The sequence below is a fragment of the Passer domesticus genome, chromosome 16, assembly GCF_036417665.1.
Source record: "Passer domesticus isolate bPasDom1 chromosome 16, bPasDom1.hap1, whole genome shotgun sequence".
NCBI classification, from domain to species: Eukaryota; Metazoa; Chordata; class Aves; order Passeriformes; family Passeridae; genus Passer; species Passer domesticus.
Genome location: NC_087489.1, coordinates 12,530,484 through 12,545,832, shown reverse-complemented (window position 1 = coordinate 12,545,832; position 15,349 = coordinate 12,530,484). Strand labels below are relative to the sequence as shown.

General features: G+C 51.7%; 1 protein-coding gene across 5 annotated transcripts in view; it reads right to left on the bottom strand.

Annotated features, from left to right (window-relative positions):
• The window catches only part of PMEPA1 (prostate transmembrane protein, androgen induced 1), a 263,958-nt gene that overhangs the window by 31,845 nt on the left and 216,764 nt on the right, over nt 1-15,349 (bottom strand). Inside the window, exon 1 of one of the 5 annotated variants that reach the window (XM_064391274.1) lies at nt 9,409-9,928. The exons of 2 other annotated variants lie outside the window; for them this stretch is intronic. In XM_064391274.1, coding sequence (XP_064247344.1) covers nt 9,409-9,511 — 103 coding nt within the window. In that variant the 5' untranslated portion in view covers nt 9,512-9,928. Of the gene's footprint in view, nt 1-9,408; nt 9,929-15,349 lie in introns of those variants that run through there. 2 more of the 5 variants (XM_064391273.1, XM_064391276.1) reach the window with 2 other exon arrangements.

The window sequence follows — 15,349 nt, the reverse complement described above, 5'->3', positions numbered from 1 at the left end:
AGGAAAGACATCTGCCCTCAGTGAGCCCTTCAGCCAAGGCAGAGCAGGGGACACCGACAACCACTGACCCTCATTGCACCAATACCTGTGAAGAGCACAAGGCAATCCAGCCTGGTTGCAGGCCTGGAACAGGCACCGAGGACAAGCCCAGCCATGGGTGATTTCAGCTGCTGAGCTGTGGGTTTCACCCCATGAAGAGCATGCAGAGCTCCAAGGGTGAGCCCCGTGTACCCTCAGCACCGTGGGAAACGCGGGAGGCGCTCTGCTTTGGGGGGATCTTTTGTTTTTGTAAGAAATAACGACATTAATCATAACATTACACAGAAACCACCAAGGGGGAGAATTTCCAAGCTTGCTCAGCACAGAGCCCAGCCCGCAGGGGAGCTGCCAGCCAGCGGCCACAGCCGGCAAATTCCCTGGGACTCGTCCTCGGCAGCCAAAGCCACGGATGGAAGAGTGGAAGAGGCGACGAGCAGACTCAGGACTGTTGTAGGGCTCAGCTCAGAAATGTGACTCTGCACGCTCAGTGGTTAGATGTCTCTTGGGAATTCATCCAAATGGCACTGCTCCTCTCCCGCTTGCCCTGCAGGTAAATCGCGCATGTGGCTTACACAATCTGTTGACTTAAGTAAAGCAAGGGCAGGAGAAGAAAGCTGCTCAGACATCAGGAGAGGCTCATCAGTCCTTTGGGCAAAAGTCTGGGTCACTTCCCCCTCCACAGAGAGCTCAGCCAGGCCTTGTCTCCCTTCATGGGAGCACGTGCAGGGAGGGTGCAGCAGAACACAGTGCTCAAAACATCAGTGAAAGGACAACAACAAGGCATTGCCAAATTCTCCCGTATTTTTGGCCAGTGCTGATGCTTAAATCCAGTTCACAGAAACTGGAGCCCGTGAGCTCTGTGTTCTAGTCAAGTCCTCTGAAATCAAACTGAGCAGTGACTGTCAAGGTCTCCCATGGCTCAGGGAGACGAGGCCATGGCCACTTCCAAACCTCATCATGAGTAACACTCGTCCATCCTGCAGACAACCTAACATGCTGTGAGACCACTCCATGCTCTGCAAGGGAAAGGTCTTGTTGGATGCACCTATCTCAGGTGCAAAAGCAGCTGCAGCATGCAAGGCTGATGAGCAGGCAGGCTCTGGCAATTGGGTCCAGAGGGAGCCCACCAGAGACCCTCCACCATGGGCATCTGGAGTGCTTCTTGCCCTCCTGTTTCCTATTGCTGATCTCAAACTCTCTCTTCCTCACAACCAACTCCAGCCCTGGGCCCAGCTCCTCCACCCCTCAGCAGGGCAGGAGCCTAAAAGCAAAAGCCTAAAACCTGGCCAGAGCACTTCTGACACAGCTGCAGCCAGGCGTGTTCTGTTATCGGAGTTACAAAGGGAGAATGAACTCTCACAATTAGTGAAAAGGGACAGAAGTAGAGAAAGGCCACCTTGTAAGATGCTGGTCATCTTCCCTCAAGACTTTAAACCACTGAAGATGCATTTGGAATGAAAACTGACCACCTGAGCAGGACTGTGAGATGTTCTGCCAAAGACAAACCCTGACCACCAACACAAGTTAAGGCCAAATTTTGTGTGTGAAGCTTACAACGACCACAGTCTGCAACAGCAGAGACAGACTTTGCCACTACAGATATTCCCAGTGCAAGTTCCTGATCCCTGTCTGAATCTCAATGAAGGCAGAAGAGCTGTGAGGATGGCGAGCTCCTCAGGAGGCAGGCTAGACACTCAATCCATCTCTCGTATCAGACCTGCGTTAACATTTAAACAGGACCTGCTGTTGTGATCTTCAGCAAGGAGCAGATGTGGTTTTGAGTAATGGTGAGCCTTACTTAACCAGTTATAGTCACTAATGTAATTGACACCTATTCCATCATCCTTAATACACCCACTTCTTTCCCTGATACCATAAATAGATTAGAAAAGTTTCTGCAGATGGCCATGACCCCATTTGTTTGTGCACTTAGCCATGTATGAATCACTCTTGGCTTGTAGCAGCACTCTGGAATTACTGAAAGATAACTAGTCGGCACAGACACCAATAAATGAATCATGCTTTCCACAAGACCAAACCTTTGGGCTTTTACAGACTCCAATTACAAAGTAAGAAGAAAAGAACAAAGAAATTACTCAGTCTATTTGCACAAAGTCATGCAGAGTTGATTCACAGTTTTACAGAATTATTACTGACAATCATTTGTAGGGGGTTAGAGTAACAAACCAGCTACTTTACATGTTGGACAGAATGAAGAGATGGAAAAAAATCCCCAAGCCATGTCTTGCACATATTCTTTGAAAAGTAGCCTTGATTTTTGTGCCAGTAACTTTTTTCATCCTTGGTATGCTCCAAGCCTGGGGGTTAATCAGTTTTCATTCGCCAAGGCTAAATTCTGCTTTGCTGGGTTGTTTGGGCCAAGTTTGCAAATGTGGGAAATCCTGTTGCACCTGCTGAAGAGCACAAACCATCACAGGCACAATCCCTCAGCTCTGCAGGCTTCAGCACGGCCTCAGGAACGGTCCAGAGAACTGCCATGTGCAAAAGCACTTTCCTTGCTAACTGCACGCTTTTGAATGTCTACTGCAAGTGAAAAATTACCCAGTCTGAGGCATTTTATTAAAGAGATGTGCGAGACTGAATACACCAAGCAGAAATGTGTGAACCACTTGAAAGCACTGTGGACATCCACCAACACTGACAACTTGTGAGGCAAGTTTCCAGAGATGTGCAAGGTGCCTTTACGTAACCCACAGTCTGGGACACGCTAACACACACCACACACAGTGAAAAACACACCCTCCTCTAAATGGAGCATTAGCCTAGTCCTGCACCAGGGAAAAATGACAAGTCTGACTAGCTGGAGAAAAAGGGGACACTGATGGATTATGGCCTCTAGCACTGCTACCTCGCTGTACACAGTGAAAAAGCAGCATTTAGCTAAAAAAAAATATCTAAAAGTGAAGGTGGAGTGGATGCCAACCTGAGCCTGAACACAGACAGTGCCCTGGTTGTACATCTCTGAGTGGGATGGTGACTGACATGTCTCAGGGCTACACGCTCCAAATCAGCACCCTGTACCAGGGAGAGCCAAAAACAGGGATAACGCCCCACTGAGCACAGCCACTGACAGTTGGGGAGGGATGCCAGTCAAATGTACACACAGCTCTATTTATCTAAGGCCTACCAGTACCTTTTGCATGCACTGAAGACCCAACTTCCTGGGCGAATTTACCTTGCAAATGAAATCTGTGCCCTGTTTTACACACCTGCTCCACAAGCAGAGAGCTGCCAGCCTGGTACAGCTCATCAGAGCCAGGAGAGGCCAAAACCAGCACCAGAAGAGTTGCCACACAGCTCTGAACCAATTTGGGAAAACCTGCTTATTTGTTCTCATGCTTGAGGCTGCTGATTTCCAGTGAGAGGTATAAACCTCTCCCCAAATTGGATTCAAGATGCCATGGAAAATTTAAATTAAAACCTTAATAAACATTCCCAATTCCTACCCCTTTCCATACCACATAAATTAATGCAACAAGCTGTCTTGTATAAGAACATGTAGGCATCAACAACCTTCTCCCTCTGACAAGAGTTTATCTGAGGAGGTGCTGTAGATAGAAGGGAAGGAAAAAGGTTCCCAGTGGAGTTGTCTTTAGGAAGCTTGAGTCATTAGAGCCAAGGTTTCAGGTGCAATGCAAGACTAAAAGGATGCATGTGCTAAACAGTAACGTGTCCTTCAGAAGGAAAAAAAAAAAGCTAAATCAGGAACCTGCAGTATTAGGTGGATGCTTGGATAAACACTGTTCAACACACCGCAGCAGAAATGCTAATGCAAGTTTAGTTTTCACACCGGAGAGATTTCAAAAGATTTGCAAAGCTTTGATAATATTTAACATCTTTACTAATTTCCTTTTTGGTGCAATCATAAATTTACCACGGTAGCCAAAAGATCTGGGATGAACTACAAGTTCTAGCTGGCTCCAAAGCCAACAAGAATAATGTGTGCTGTTACTATTTTCTCTCAAAACATACCTCTGCAAAACTGACTCAAAATGAGAAAAGAAATTGTGAAACTGTCATTACAAAGAAGCATTTAAAATGCAGATCAAAGTGCTGCCTTAGAAGCTGTATTCCTTGCCAAATCATCAAAGCTCTCTTTACTCTCAATAGCTCCCCAAATCCTCTGATTTGAACGATAAATTCTTACAGCTGAAATTTATCTGCTTTTAAAAAAAACAAAAACAACAACAACAAAAAAAAAAGCCCAAACCCTACAACTCCTTTCTCTGGTTACCAACTTCTTCATTAACCAGTTCATTGGAGCCACTTTCCTTTATTACTAAATTAAGTTTCACGGACGTGTTTATGCCTACGTGCACACACACACACAGAGCACCCTGAGACCTCCTCAAGTACTGAAAACTTGTCAGCCCTTGGTGGTGTGTGTGTGTGCAGGGTCTCTCCAGCTCCCAGGGGGTTTGTGTGCAGGGTGTGTGTGCAGGGTGTGTGTGCAGGGTGTGTGTGCAGGGTGTGTGTGCAGGGTCTCTCCAGCTCCCAGGGGGTGTGTGCAGGGTGTGTGTGCAGGGTGTGTGTGCAGGGTGTGTGTGCAGGGTGTGTGTGCAGGGTCTCTCCAGCTCCCAGGGGGTTTGTGTGCAGGGTGTGTGTGCAGGGTGTGTGTGCAGGGTCTCTCCAGCTCCCAGCACTGTGTCCAGGTTCCAGGTGCTGGCACCAGGATCGCCCTTGTCCCGCTCCCCTTCACTCCTCACTCACCCATCGCCCCTGGAGGAGCTCCCAGACCACACTGCATTCCCTGCAGCAAGGCAGCAGCCAGTGATCAGCTCTGGAAGATGGCAGTGAGGGGTCAGATGCTGCTGCCACAGAACTGCTCCCTGTTCCAGACTGCAGACGGAGCGGGTCTGGGATGCATTTCCTCACCTGGGACCTGCCCGAGTGACCTACCTCCTGCCACCCAAAACAGTTATAAAATAATCACCCAGCAATTCAGCCACACAGACAGGAAGAAGAGTGCATTAAAACACCCCTGTCGACACAGTGATCCCTGTGCTTTATGGACGTCTGGGAGTGTGCTCATGGCATGAACCAAGCTTCCACTCAACGGCAGCGAAGGGGCCCTTGTACCTCCCTGCTCACCCGCTCCCCAGCCTGGCTCTGTCACTTTGATGAAGCCTGCCAGGAGCAGACACACCGTGTGTCACCAAACAGGAGGGATCTGGTAAGGCAAACCACACACCAGTACGGGATCTCCCTCCAGGAAGCAAACTGGTTGGAAGTCTTCACACGAGACACCACTGCAAATAAATTACCTTTTTTTTTTCACTAATTAGGCTTAGCAAATTCTGACAGCTGCTGCTACCTGAATGAAACAACATCGACAGACATGACTGTACACTGAGTTACTCAGGAAAGGAGCTGGATTGTAATTACCCTTTATTAGTGACACCATGCAGTTTGGTACTTCCCTTGGAAAGGTCTACTCATGTCTCTCCACTTATAATTTATGTTTACAAATGCATCCTAAAACTGGATTTATCAAACCACCAACTTTCAACTGGGAAATACAAAATTATTAGTTTTTTTGATGAGCAACAGCAAGTAAGAGTAAGAACGTGTTTGTGGGTGCTCTTCTCTCCATTCGCAAGGGGAGCAGGGGAAGCAGCTAATTCAATAGCCCAAAAATTTAGAGGTAATCCCAGAAATTTGGGAATTCTGGGCTTTAAGGAAAAGAATATGGTTCCTGTTCCCCACACACAATTGAGTTCTGGTGTTCTCACAGCCAGGATATGAAAATGCACTATGGAGGCAAACATTCAGGGGATGGAGGATCCCTCCACACCAGAAGCTAACAGGACTTACTGCAGCAAACAGCCTGACACTGACTGAAAAGGAAGAATGAACCATGTCTTGGCAGTATAAATGATCACCTCCAATTACACAGGATCATCTCTGCTGTTGTGTGCAGGTCCCACTGTGCAGCACAGCACAATCCAGGTGTTCACCCACAGGAAAAAAACAAACTTTGACTATTTCCCCTGCATTTCCCCCTCTGTGTCTTTTCATTCTCCCATTCAACATGAATTATAAAGCGCTAAGACCAAAATCACTACCTGAGGGCACAAATAAACTGTAATTTTAATAAAGACCCCTGTGCTCTCCTGGCTCAGGGGATCAGGTATGAAAGATGGGACTGCAGAGTGTCTGGCTCCCCTGGGATGGCCAAGGGCACACACAGACAGCTCTTGGGCCACCATAAGTAAAGCCACCCACGCTCTGCTCCTCCAGGATCACACCTTGGGATGCTGATCTCAGCAAAAAGCACAGACACATAACCAGAGCCAGACACAGGGAACTCCCCGGTTTGGCTGAGGTCAAACTGAGATGCCACAAACTGAACATCCTCTGTGCAAGCACTTTCGGGCTTGCTGAAACGCTGGGAGCAGCTCTGGCTTTGCTCCATGAGGAAAACTTTGGGGGGGAATAAAGAAACACATGGTTCATATCCACTCTGCTCTGGAATAAGCCATGACAGAGTGTCAGGAAAGAAATGCATTGTCAGAAAAGCAGTGTGAAAGTGGAAAGAAGACGTGATCCCTGGTTGAGCCACATGCATTTGGTTGGTTATTAAACCAAAGAATGTGAAAACCTAGAAGCCTGGGCTTGGCCAGGAACCTGCTCTCACGGTTCGTGCAGCCCAGGACACGGCGCTGCAGCTGGGGGGGATCAGCCTCGATCCTGGCGATGCAACAACGCCTCCCAAAAATCCCAAACGCCTCGGACAGCACTCCCAGCCGATCAAAGGGACGGCAAAGGCTCTGCCCGGGGTTCCCGCGGGGATGCCCCGCTGCCGCAGGTGCCGGTGCCGGCTGGGGAGGCGGGCGCGGCGCCTCGCTCCGCTCCCCGCGCCAAAGAATGAGTTATTTACAGCCTCTTCCGCCACGCCGGTCACCCCTGCCCTGCTTCAGCCAGCCGGGCGATCAGAGCCCACTGCTGCAGCCGTCTGGCTGCTCGGCACCGCCCGGCTCGCTGGCACTGCGGCCCGGCGGGGGCGAGACTCGCGCCCCCGCCCCCAAAAAGCCCTTTTTTAATCCTAATCTGGGAGCGCCACACGCAGAAAGCAGCTGCCTCCTCCGCCGCAGCGCCGCGGCCGCCATACGGAATAAAGCCTGCGGGGAGAAGGGGTTTGGGCATGGGTTGGAGGGTACACCCATTCAGAGGGCTGTAAATCAGAGGGGCTCGCGTGTTCCTGCTCCCCGCGCCGCTTTCCTGGAGCGCTCCTGCCTGGCAGCTGAAAATTTTGGCTGAAAAATTAAGGAGCATCTGGTGGTGGCTGCTGTGAGGTTCCCTGAAAGTCGTGTCAGAAGGATACACAGAATCGGGCGAGTGGAGGAGGGAGAACGCTGCAGGATGGATTTATCTCAGAGGCTGAGCTCTGCCCTTTCCACCGGAGCCAGGCGCGGGAGGCGATCAGGTAACAGCCCCTCGGTGCCACCGGAGCTCTCCTGCAGCACAGGGTGAGCCAGCGCTGCCCGCCATCCGCAGGAAACAAATAATAACACTGGCGATAAAAAACCGACCCCAACACGACACAGGGAAGGGCAGCAGAAAGGGAACTCCCTCCAAGGCTCCCAGGAGCTCAGGGAACTCAGCAGCTGAGTGTCAGGACAGAGGGCAGGGACAAGTCAGGGAAGGACCTCGGGAGCATCACCACAACTCCCATCCCAATCCAGGCAAGGTCTCCTCCGGTGCCAGTCGCTGCTCCCTGTCTCTCACACCCCCCATCCATAAACAGCACCTGCCTCTCACCCAGCTTTTCATATGCTGACAAAAATGGGGGGGAAATTATAAACTATGCTATTTCTAAAAAGTTAAGGAGTGAAATTAAAAGCCTGAGTTGTTCCAACAAATCCTCATGCCAAGAGTTAGACTGGAATAGAAGCTTTTTCTTCAAAAGACATTGCACATTTTAATTCACAACTTTTATCACAACCATGAGCCTTGCTCAGAGGCAAAGTCTCATCCTCGGGATTCTGTGGGACACAGTTTATGTTCAGCAACTGGCTGACACAAAAAAGAACTGTATCTTCATTATTTATACACTGCTATTGGTATGCACATCTAGCCCGGCCTGTTAAAGTCAGGGAAGAATAATGGTCTATTCAGTACCGGTAGTGTTAATAAAATCAGGCAAATCCAGCTTAGTTTTGTCTGAACACGAATGAGATTAAATCAAGATTAAAAGTGCATACAGTACAAAGGGTATGGTTTATGCTAAAATTCAGAATGAACACATTTTAGTACCCGGTATACAAATGCCTGCAGACCTTCTCCAGGACTCAGACACCTGAATTAAACCAGGACGAAGCCGGAGAAGGAGAAGGCAGACGACACTGGACGAAAACCACCCAAAACAGCAAGGGACAGATGCTCTGCAGCCCCGCTGGAGGTAACGGGGCAGATCCTGTGCTAGCAGAGACAGGCACAGCTCAGCTGGCTCTGCCTGCACGCACCGAGCGCCAGCCTGCCCCGTCGCAGTGCCAGGCACATATGCAAAACCCTGACTCTTTCCCAAGTTTTCCTTTTGGGCCATTTTGCATTAGTCTGTGCAGGGTTTGGATTTCAAGGCACTGAGCGAGGTGCTAAGCAGGGGGCAATCCTGACAACCCTCCCGCTCTGGGATGCCTTGAAAACCTTCCCTTTACAGAAAATACCATTTGCTTAAAACTGCCAAAGAGCCCAACTCCTTCCTCTCCCCTCAGCAGTAATATTCCTTCTCTCACCTCCGTGCACTTCATTTCCAAGAGGGAAAGAGCACACAGAGAAGTGCTGAATATTTAGGTCAGGCACTGCCCTCACTGCTACTCTGCGAGGGTTGAAAAATATTAATGAAAAAACCCAAATCGCCCTTCGGAACAAAAAGCCCGAAGGGGCTGGGGACGGGGGGAACAGGTTCCCAAATCCAAACCCTGTTCGGGTGTCCGGCCCGCGGTGTGCCCCGGTACCGAGGCTCGGGTGATTTACCGGGGGAGGCTCGGGAGCAACCCAGCATCACCCCCGCAGGAGGGGAAGGCAGGGGCACGGCGGGGATAGGGCGAGCCGCGGGCGGGGATGGGGACCGGCGGGGATCTCAGCCCCGGAGCCGGCGGGGAGCGGCCGATCCCGGGCAGCTCCGGCAGCCCGGCCCGCGCCGTGTCACACCCGCGGCGACATCCCAGCGGCAACGGATGAGAGGGCAGGCACGGAGGGGGCAGGAAAGCCACTCCGCGAAAGCGCATCGCGGCCAAGGGTCCCGGAGCCCCCGCGGGAACTTCCCCGCCCGCGGCGGGGCCGCCGGGCACTCGGCGGCCCGGGCACCTCCCGCACCCTCCCCGGAGCAGCAGGACTGGTACTTACTGATCTCCATGCTCTGGAACAAAGACCTTTTGCAGTTGCATGTGCAGGACACATTGGGCTGAATAGCTACGGCCGTGCTGTTCAGCCCCATGAAGTTATACATTTAAACACACACACGAAAAAAAAAAAAAAAAAAAAAGAAAAAAAAAAAAAAAAAGGAAGGCGACGGCGACACAAAGAACTTCCCGGCCGCCGAGCGCTCCCCGGGCAGCACCACATAAAGCCGGGGCTCCTCCTCGGCGCGGGGGGGCGGAGGGAGGGAAATGCAGCTGCGATCAGAAATTGGAAATAAAAAACGCGGCGCGGCGCAGCGCCCCCGGCAGCGGCTCCGCTCGGCCCCGCGGCTGCTCCGCGCCCCTCCGGCCCGGGAAGCGGCAGCGCTGGGCCCGGCCGCGGCAGCCCCGCACTTTTGTGGGGCGCGGCGCGGTGGGAGCGCGGTGGGAGCGCGGCCCGCCCGCTCCCGCTCCGCTCCCGCCCCCCGCGCTCATTCACGGCCACGGGGACGCGGCCGCGCCGCCGCCGCCGCGGGCGGGACCGTGACGTCAGCGCCAGACGGGGACTGCCCTTCCCTTCCCTTCCCTTCCCTTCCCTTCCCTTCCCTTCCCTTCCCTTCCCTTCCCTTCCCTTCCCTTCCCTTCCCTTCCCTTCCCTTCCCTTCCCTTCCCTTCCCTTCCCTTCCCTTCCCTTCCCTTCCCTTCCCCGCGCTGCCGCCGGCAGCGGGGCTGGGGCAGTGCCGCGGCCGCGGGACCCCCCGTGTCCCACCTCCCGCTCAGGCAGGGTCATCCCAGAGCACAGGATTGTGTCCAGACGGCTTCTGGAATACCTCCAGCGAGGGAGACTGCACACCCTCTCCGGGCAATCTGTTCGGTGTTCGTTCACCTGCACAGAAACAAAGTTCTTCCTCGTGTTCTGGTGGGAATTCCTGGCCATCCGTTTTGCAGCCTCTTGTCCTATTGCTCAGCACCACGGAGCAGAGCCTGGTCCATGTTCTTGGCACAATAAAATAGTAAATATCTATTTACACACATAGATGAGGCCCCCTCTCAGTCATGCCTGGAGTCCCAGCAGGCCGTGCTCTCTCAGCCTTTCCCCATCAGACATGATCCAGTCATTACTGCACCCACACACCCAGGATCTTTAAAGCACCACCTGCACTGAGCCCTCCCAGGTGGGTCCAGGGGCACCCCCAGCCTCCAGCAGGACCCGGCAGAGCTTCTGCAGATCAGCTCCAAACGCACCTGGATTTGGGTATCCTGCTGGAAAAGCACCCAAAAGTCAGGCTCACCCTGCAACACCCACCCAGCTTTGCACAGCCAGCCCCCAGTGCAGCATTTCAGACAGAAAAATGGGAAAGATTGGAAAAGAGATGCAGGGGGTAACCCAGCCTGACCATAGCTGAGCTCAGTGAAAATTCTCATTAGCTCCCATGGTGGTGCCAGTGGTGCTGCTCAGAGCTCAGGAACTATTCCTCACAAATTCCCACTTTTGTTTCAAACCACACGCTGCAAAACAGAGTGACCCCATTCTCTGCAAGACAGGTAAAAGGAAAAAACCTTATCTCTTCCCTAAGGGCTCATTGTGCCAAGATTTAGTTGAGACAGATTTTTATTTTCTTTTCTGGGAAATAAACCTGTGAAAACAAAGGTTTATAATGAAAATGCCGAAACAAGCTTAACTACAGTGGTGCGAAGTAGCTGCTATAAATCTTGGTGAATCCTGTTACTGGGAGATAAAGCAGCTCCAGTTATCTTCTAAGAAAGCACATTTCCCCATAACTGTTGATAGCTCTGATTTAGGATTTGGGAGTATCTGAGGCATCCCCAGCTGGGCCTGCATTCCCCAGAGATGCTCCTGGGGAGATGCACCGAGGTGGGGACAGGCGACCAACCAGCAGAAATCCTATTCCTGCAAAGCTGAGGCAATCACAGAAGATGGATGGTCTCAAAATTTGGGTCAGATTCAGTGGCACTCATGGTAAGGTTTAACCTTTATTTCCCTGCCCAGAAAAGGAATTTATTTCTACATTACTACTACAAACTAATGTTAAACACCCACCCGTGCTTTACTCCTGCAGCCCCATCCAGTCCTGTGAAAATGCCTGGAGAGCAGGAACAAGGAATTGCCAGGTTGTTTAATCTTTTACTCTTTGCCACTCGACAGATGGTAACTCCCAACAATTACTAATCCAAAGGAAACACGGAAGGGGATCGTGTGGCTGGGATAAAAACGAGCTTTGGGAAGTTTGTGCTCCCCAGCACTGAGCACACGTGAATTATCCAACAAGTGCCATTCCCAAAGGCAGGGGAAGGTGCTGGGGTGGCACCAGAGGTGGGAATTGGTGTGCTGGGAGATTAGGGACAATTACATGAAAAAAATCTGTGCTAGAGCTGGAGATAAAGTATTTGCAATCCTATTTTATATTTTGTTTCCTGCCTCAGTTTCCTCATCAGTAATGCAGGAGGAGTAATCCTGATTCTTTCAGGTTATTTCTGGGGGCTCAATTTATTTTGTGGCAGTCAGATTTTTAGAAATGCTTCATGAAAATGTGAAGGAAGAAACATTACCCCTATTACAGGGACAGTTGGCCCACCAGCCCCAAAAAGGACACCAAGAAAGTTAAAGCCAGGCACACACATGGTCAAAATGCTGAAGACAAATTCCAGTTCAGATATGCTTTATCAATTAACCTACTTTTATTATTTACCTGGAAATCTATCTTTATATTATGTTTAAAACACTTGGTTGAACATTAGCGACACTTTTGCAAAGGACCTTCCTTGACTGGCCAGAAAAGGTGGCTGGAAGCTTATCTGAGCCTGCCAGCTTGCAACTAACATCCTTTGCACTTAAAACACATAGCACTGCCATAAATAAATCAAGGTGAGGACTGCACGTGTCCCTGTGTCATGTGAGGTCCCAGCTGGCAGCACCAGCCCTGCCACCACTGCTGAGCCCTCTGAGCTCCTCAGCCATGTGGATGTGGCCACAGTTCACGTTCCATTCAGAATTCTTGGATTTTAAGACATTTGGGAGCAGTCTCAAGAGAGTGAATGCTGCTCCAAGCAATGGATTATTCCTCTGAGGCAGGTCAGATCCTTGAGTGGAGGGACCTTCTCTGCAATCCCTGCTGCAGCAGGCACAGCCTTGCCTTCCAAAAGGCTTTGCCATCCAAAAGGCTTTGCCATCCAAAAGGCTTTGCCTTCCAAAAGGCTTTGCCATGCACAAGGCACCACCCCTGGGCACAGGGACAGAGATGGGGTGCCCTGAGCAGTGGCACTGCCAGCACCCCCTGCCCAGGCTGCCCTGGGGCTGTGGCAGAGGCAGCTCCTGCCCTCACCCCATGAATCACCTTCTTCTAGGGGGAGTTTTTACAAGTTCACAAAGCTCTGGTGGATAAAGGTTTTAGGTGCAGGCTGCTGCAAGTTCACACATCTTCCCAATCTTCTTTAAAAATAAAGAAAAAAATAACTGTTTGCAAGTCGATGCTGGTTTAAAAATGCTGTTTACCACCATCTCCATTTCATCTGAACGACTCATGTGGCTTTAAGAATAATCAGCATTTTTCCACCATGATTTAAGAACAAATAATTAAAGTCATCCCAGATGGGCTTGTAAAAATTAAAAGTAGATCAGCTAACTTAAATGCTTCACCCTGTTCTTTGTAATGACACCATCCAGCCTCCAGCCCAGTGCATTTGTCAGAGCTTCTGTCCCAGCAGCGGGTGCTGCTCATCTGTGGGACATTTCCAGAAAACACTGTTGTTGATTTTGGCTCCTGTGTTTGCCACTGATCAGCTTTTTTCCACTTCTTTTTATGTTTTCCCTGGAGACACCTCAGACAGCTCCAGGATGAGTCTGGAGCTGCGAGATCTCCCTTCGCTTCCTGGGTTTGCCATAAAATTTCAGGGAAAGCCAAGGCTGCTCCCTGGGCCTCGGGCTCTGCAGCCATGGAAAGGGACACACGGGAGCTCTGAGATCATCTGGGATCCTTGGACAAGCTGAAGGACACGGGCACATCAGTCTGCCATGGCTAGTCAGGGATTGTCATTTTGCTCAGTGCCAGACCAGAAGTCAGGCATTTGCCTGTGCAGTCACATTTAAATCTTTCCTTTTATTCCTCACTGCAACACTCCAGCATCACTTAGATCATTACAGTGCAGCGCTATGGATAAATTCATAAAATGTAATGGAAAAGCAAGATCCATCTGAGAAATAAGTAACCTTAAGAGTCAAATGGTGTTCAAGACAACCTAAGGAAAAACAAAACAAAAAAACCTCCACAACTCCCCAAAGCTTTGTTAACTAAACAGTTGTCCAATAAGGAGTCCAAATATTTCACAGCATTAGTCTTTGGATTAATGTTAAATCGATACACACTAACGCAATAGGGCAATAGTTACCATGGTGAATAATTCTATATTTATTTGCAAGCAAGCCTTATTTCTAACAATTCCAGACATGGTTTCCACTTTCTGGTGACTAACCTCTCAATTGAAGTTTATTTTTCTAACTGCTTGGTACCAGAATCTCATGTTTTCTCCCCCACAATTAGAACAGGATCTCTGCTGCCACAGAGAACAATGCCATGGGGACATGGATGCTCAGCAGCTTTAGTTAAGGGTCCCACTTAGGAGGTTTTGTTCCCAGCCAGGAGGGATAAAAAGTCAGTATTTGTTTGTAATGAACATTTTTCACTGAAGCCACCAGAATGTAATTCCAACCCATTCTGTGTTTTTTGGGGCCTGATATAACTCCGGCTGACATCACTGGGAAGACTCCACCCTACCTTTACATTTTATGGTAGGAAATACATCACGCTCTGAACTCACAGCTCCCTGCCTGAGCACACTGCACTTCGTCGTGCCAGACAAACCAGGATAACACAGCAAAATAAAACAAAACAGCACCGGGGGAAGAGTTCTAACTGCGCAAACATAAAATCACTCCTGGCTTTTCTTAAGGGAACGACGGGCATTTTGGAGAGGGGAACGGCAAGAAAAGCAAGTGGAGGTGCCCCTGAGCCGTGCCAGAGCCAAGGGCAGAGCCAGGCTGACCCGGGGATGATGAGGGCGGGGATGCTGAGCAGGGATGCTGAGCAGGGATGCTGAGCAGGGATGCTGAGGCTGACCCGGGGATGCTGAGCAGGGATGCTGAGCAGGGATGCTGAGCAGGGATGCTGAGGCTGACCCGGGGATGCTGAGGCTGACCCGGGGATGCTGAGGCTGACCCGGGGATGCTGACCCGGGGATGCTGAGGGCGGGGATGCTGAGGGGCTGGCCCCGCGGGGCTCTGGAGCAGCCGGAGCAGCTCGGGCTGACCTGCCCTTGCTGGGTGCCCGTGGTGTCACAGCGCGTGTGCTGCGCGCTTTGGGGCTTTTGTTTCTGCAAAGGGGGAGCTCAGACCCAGCCGGGCCCTGCTCCGCCTGCTCCTGCCTGGGCTGGGGCTGCCATCCCGGGAGCCGCTCCGCGCCCGCCACGGGGAACGGCGGGAGGAGGAGGAGGAGGCTCTGGAGATGCCTCCAGTCGCCATTCAGCGCAGGGTGCGCCCGAGCCCTCCTCCCGCCATCGCCATCACTCGCGGGGTACCATAAGGGAATCCCCGGGAGCGCGCCCCCGGTCTCGCACGGAAAACCCCGCGGGACCGTGCCCGCGGAACCCGACCGGCCTCGCCCGGCGGGGCGCGGCCCCTTTAAATCGCGCGGAGGCCGCGGGGCAGCCCCAGATGGCCCCGGTGTCACGGGCAGGCGCCGCCCCGCCCCCGCCGGCAAAGGCCGCGCGGGCTCAGCCAATCGGGAGTGGCGGCGGCGGCCGCGGGGCGCGAGGCGACCAATCAGCGCGGGGGGCGTGGCGCGCGGCCATGCGGGCGGCGGCGCCACGTGGGGCGGGGCCGTGACCGCGCCGTGACCCGGGGCCGCGGCAGAGGCGCGCCGCCTTAAAGGGAC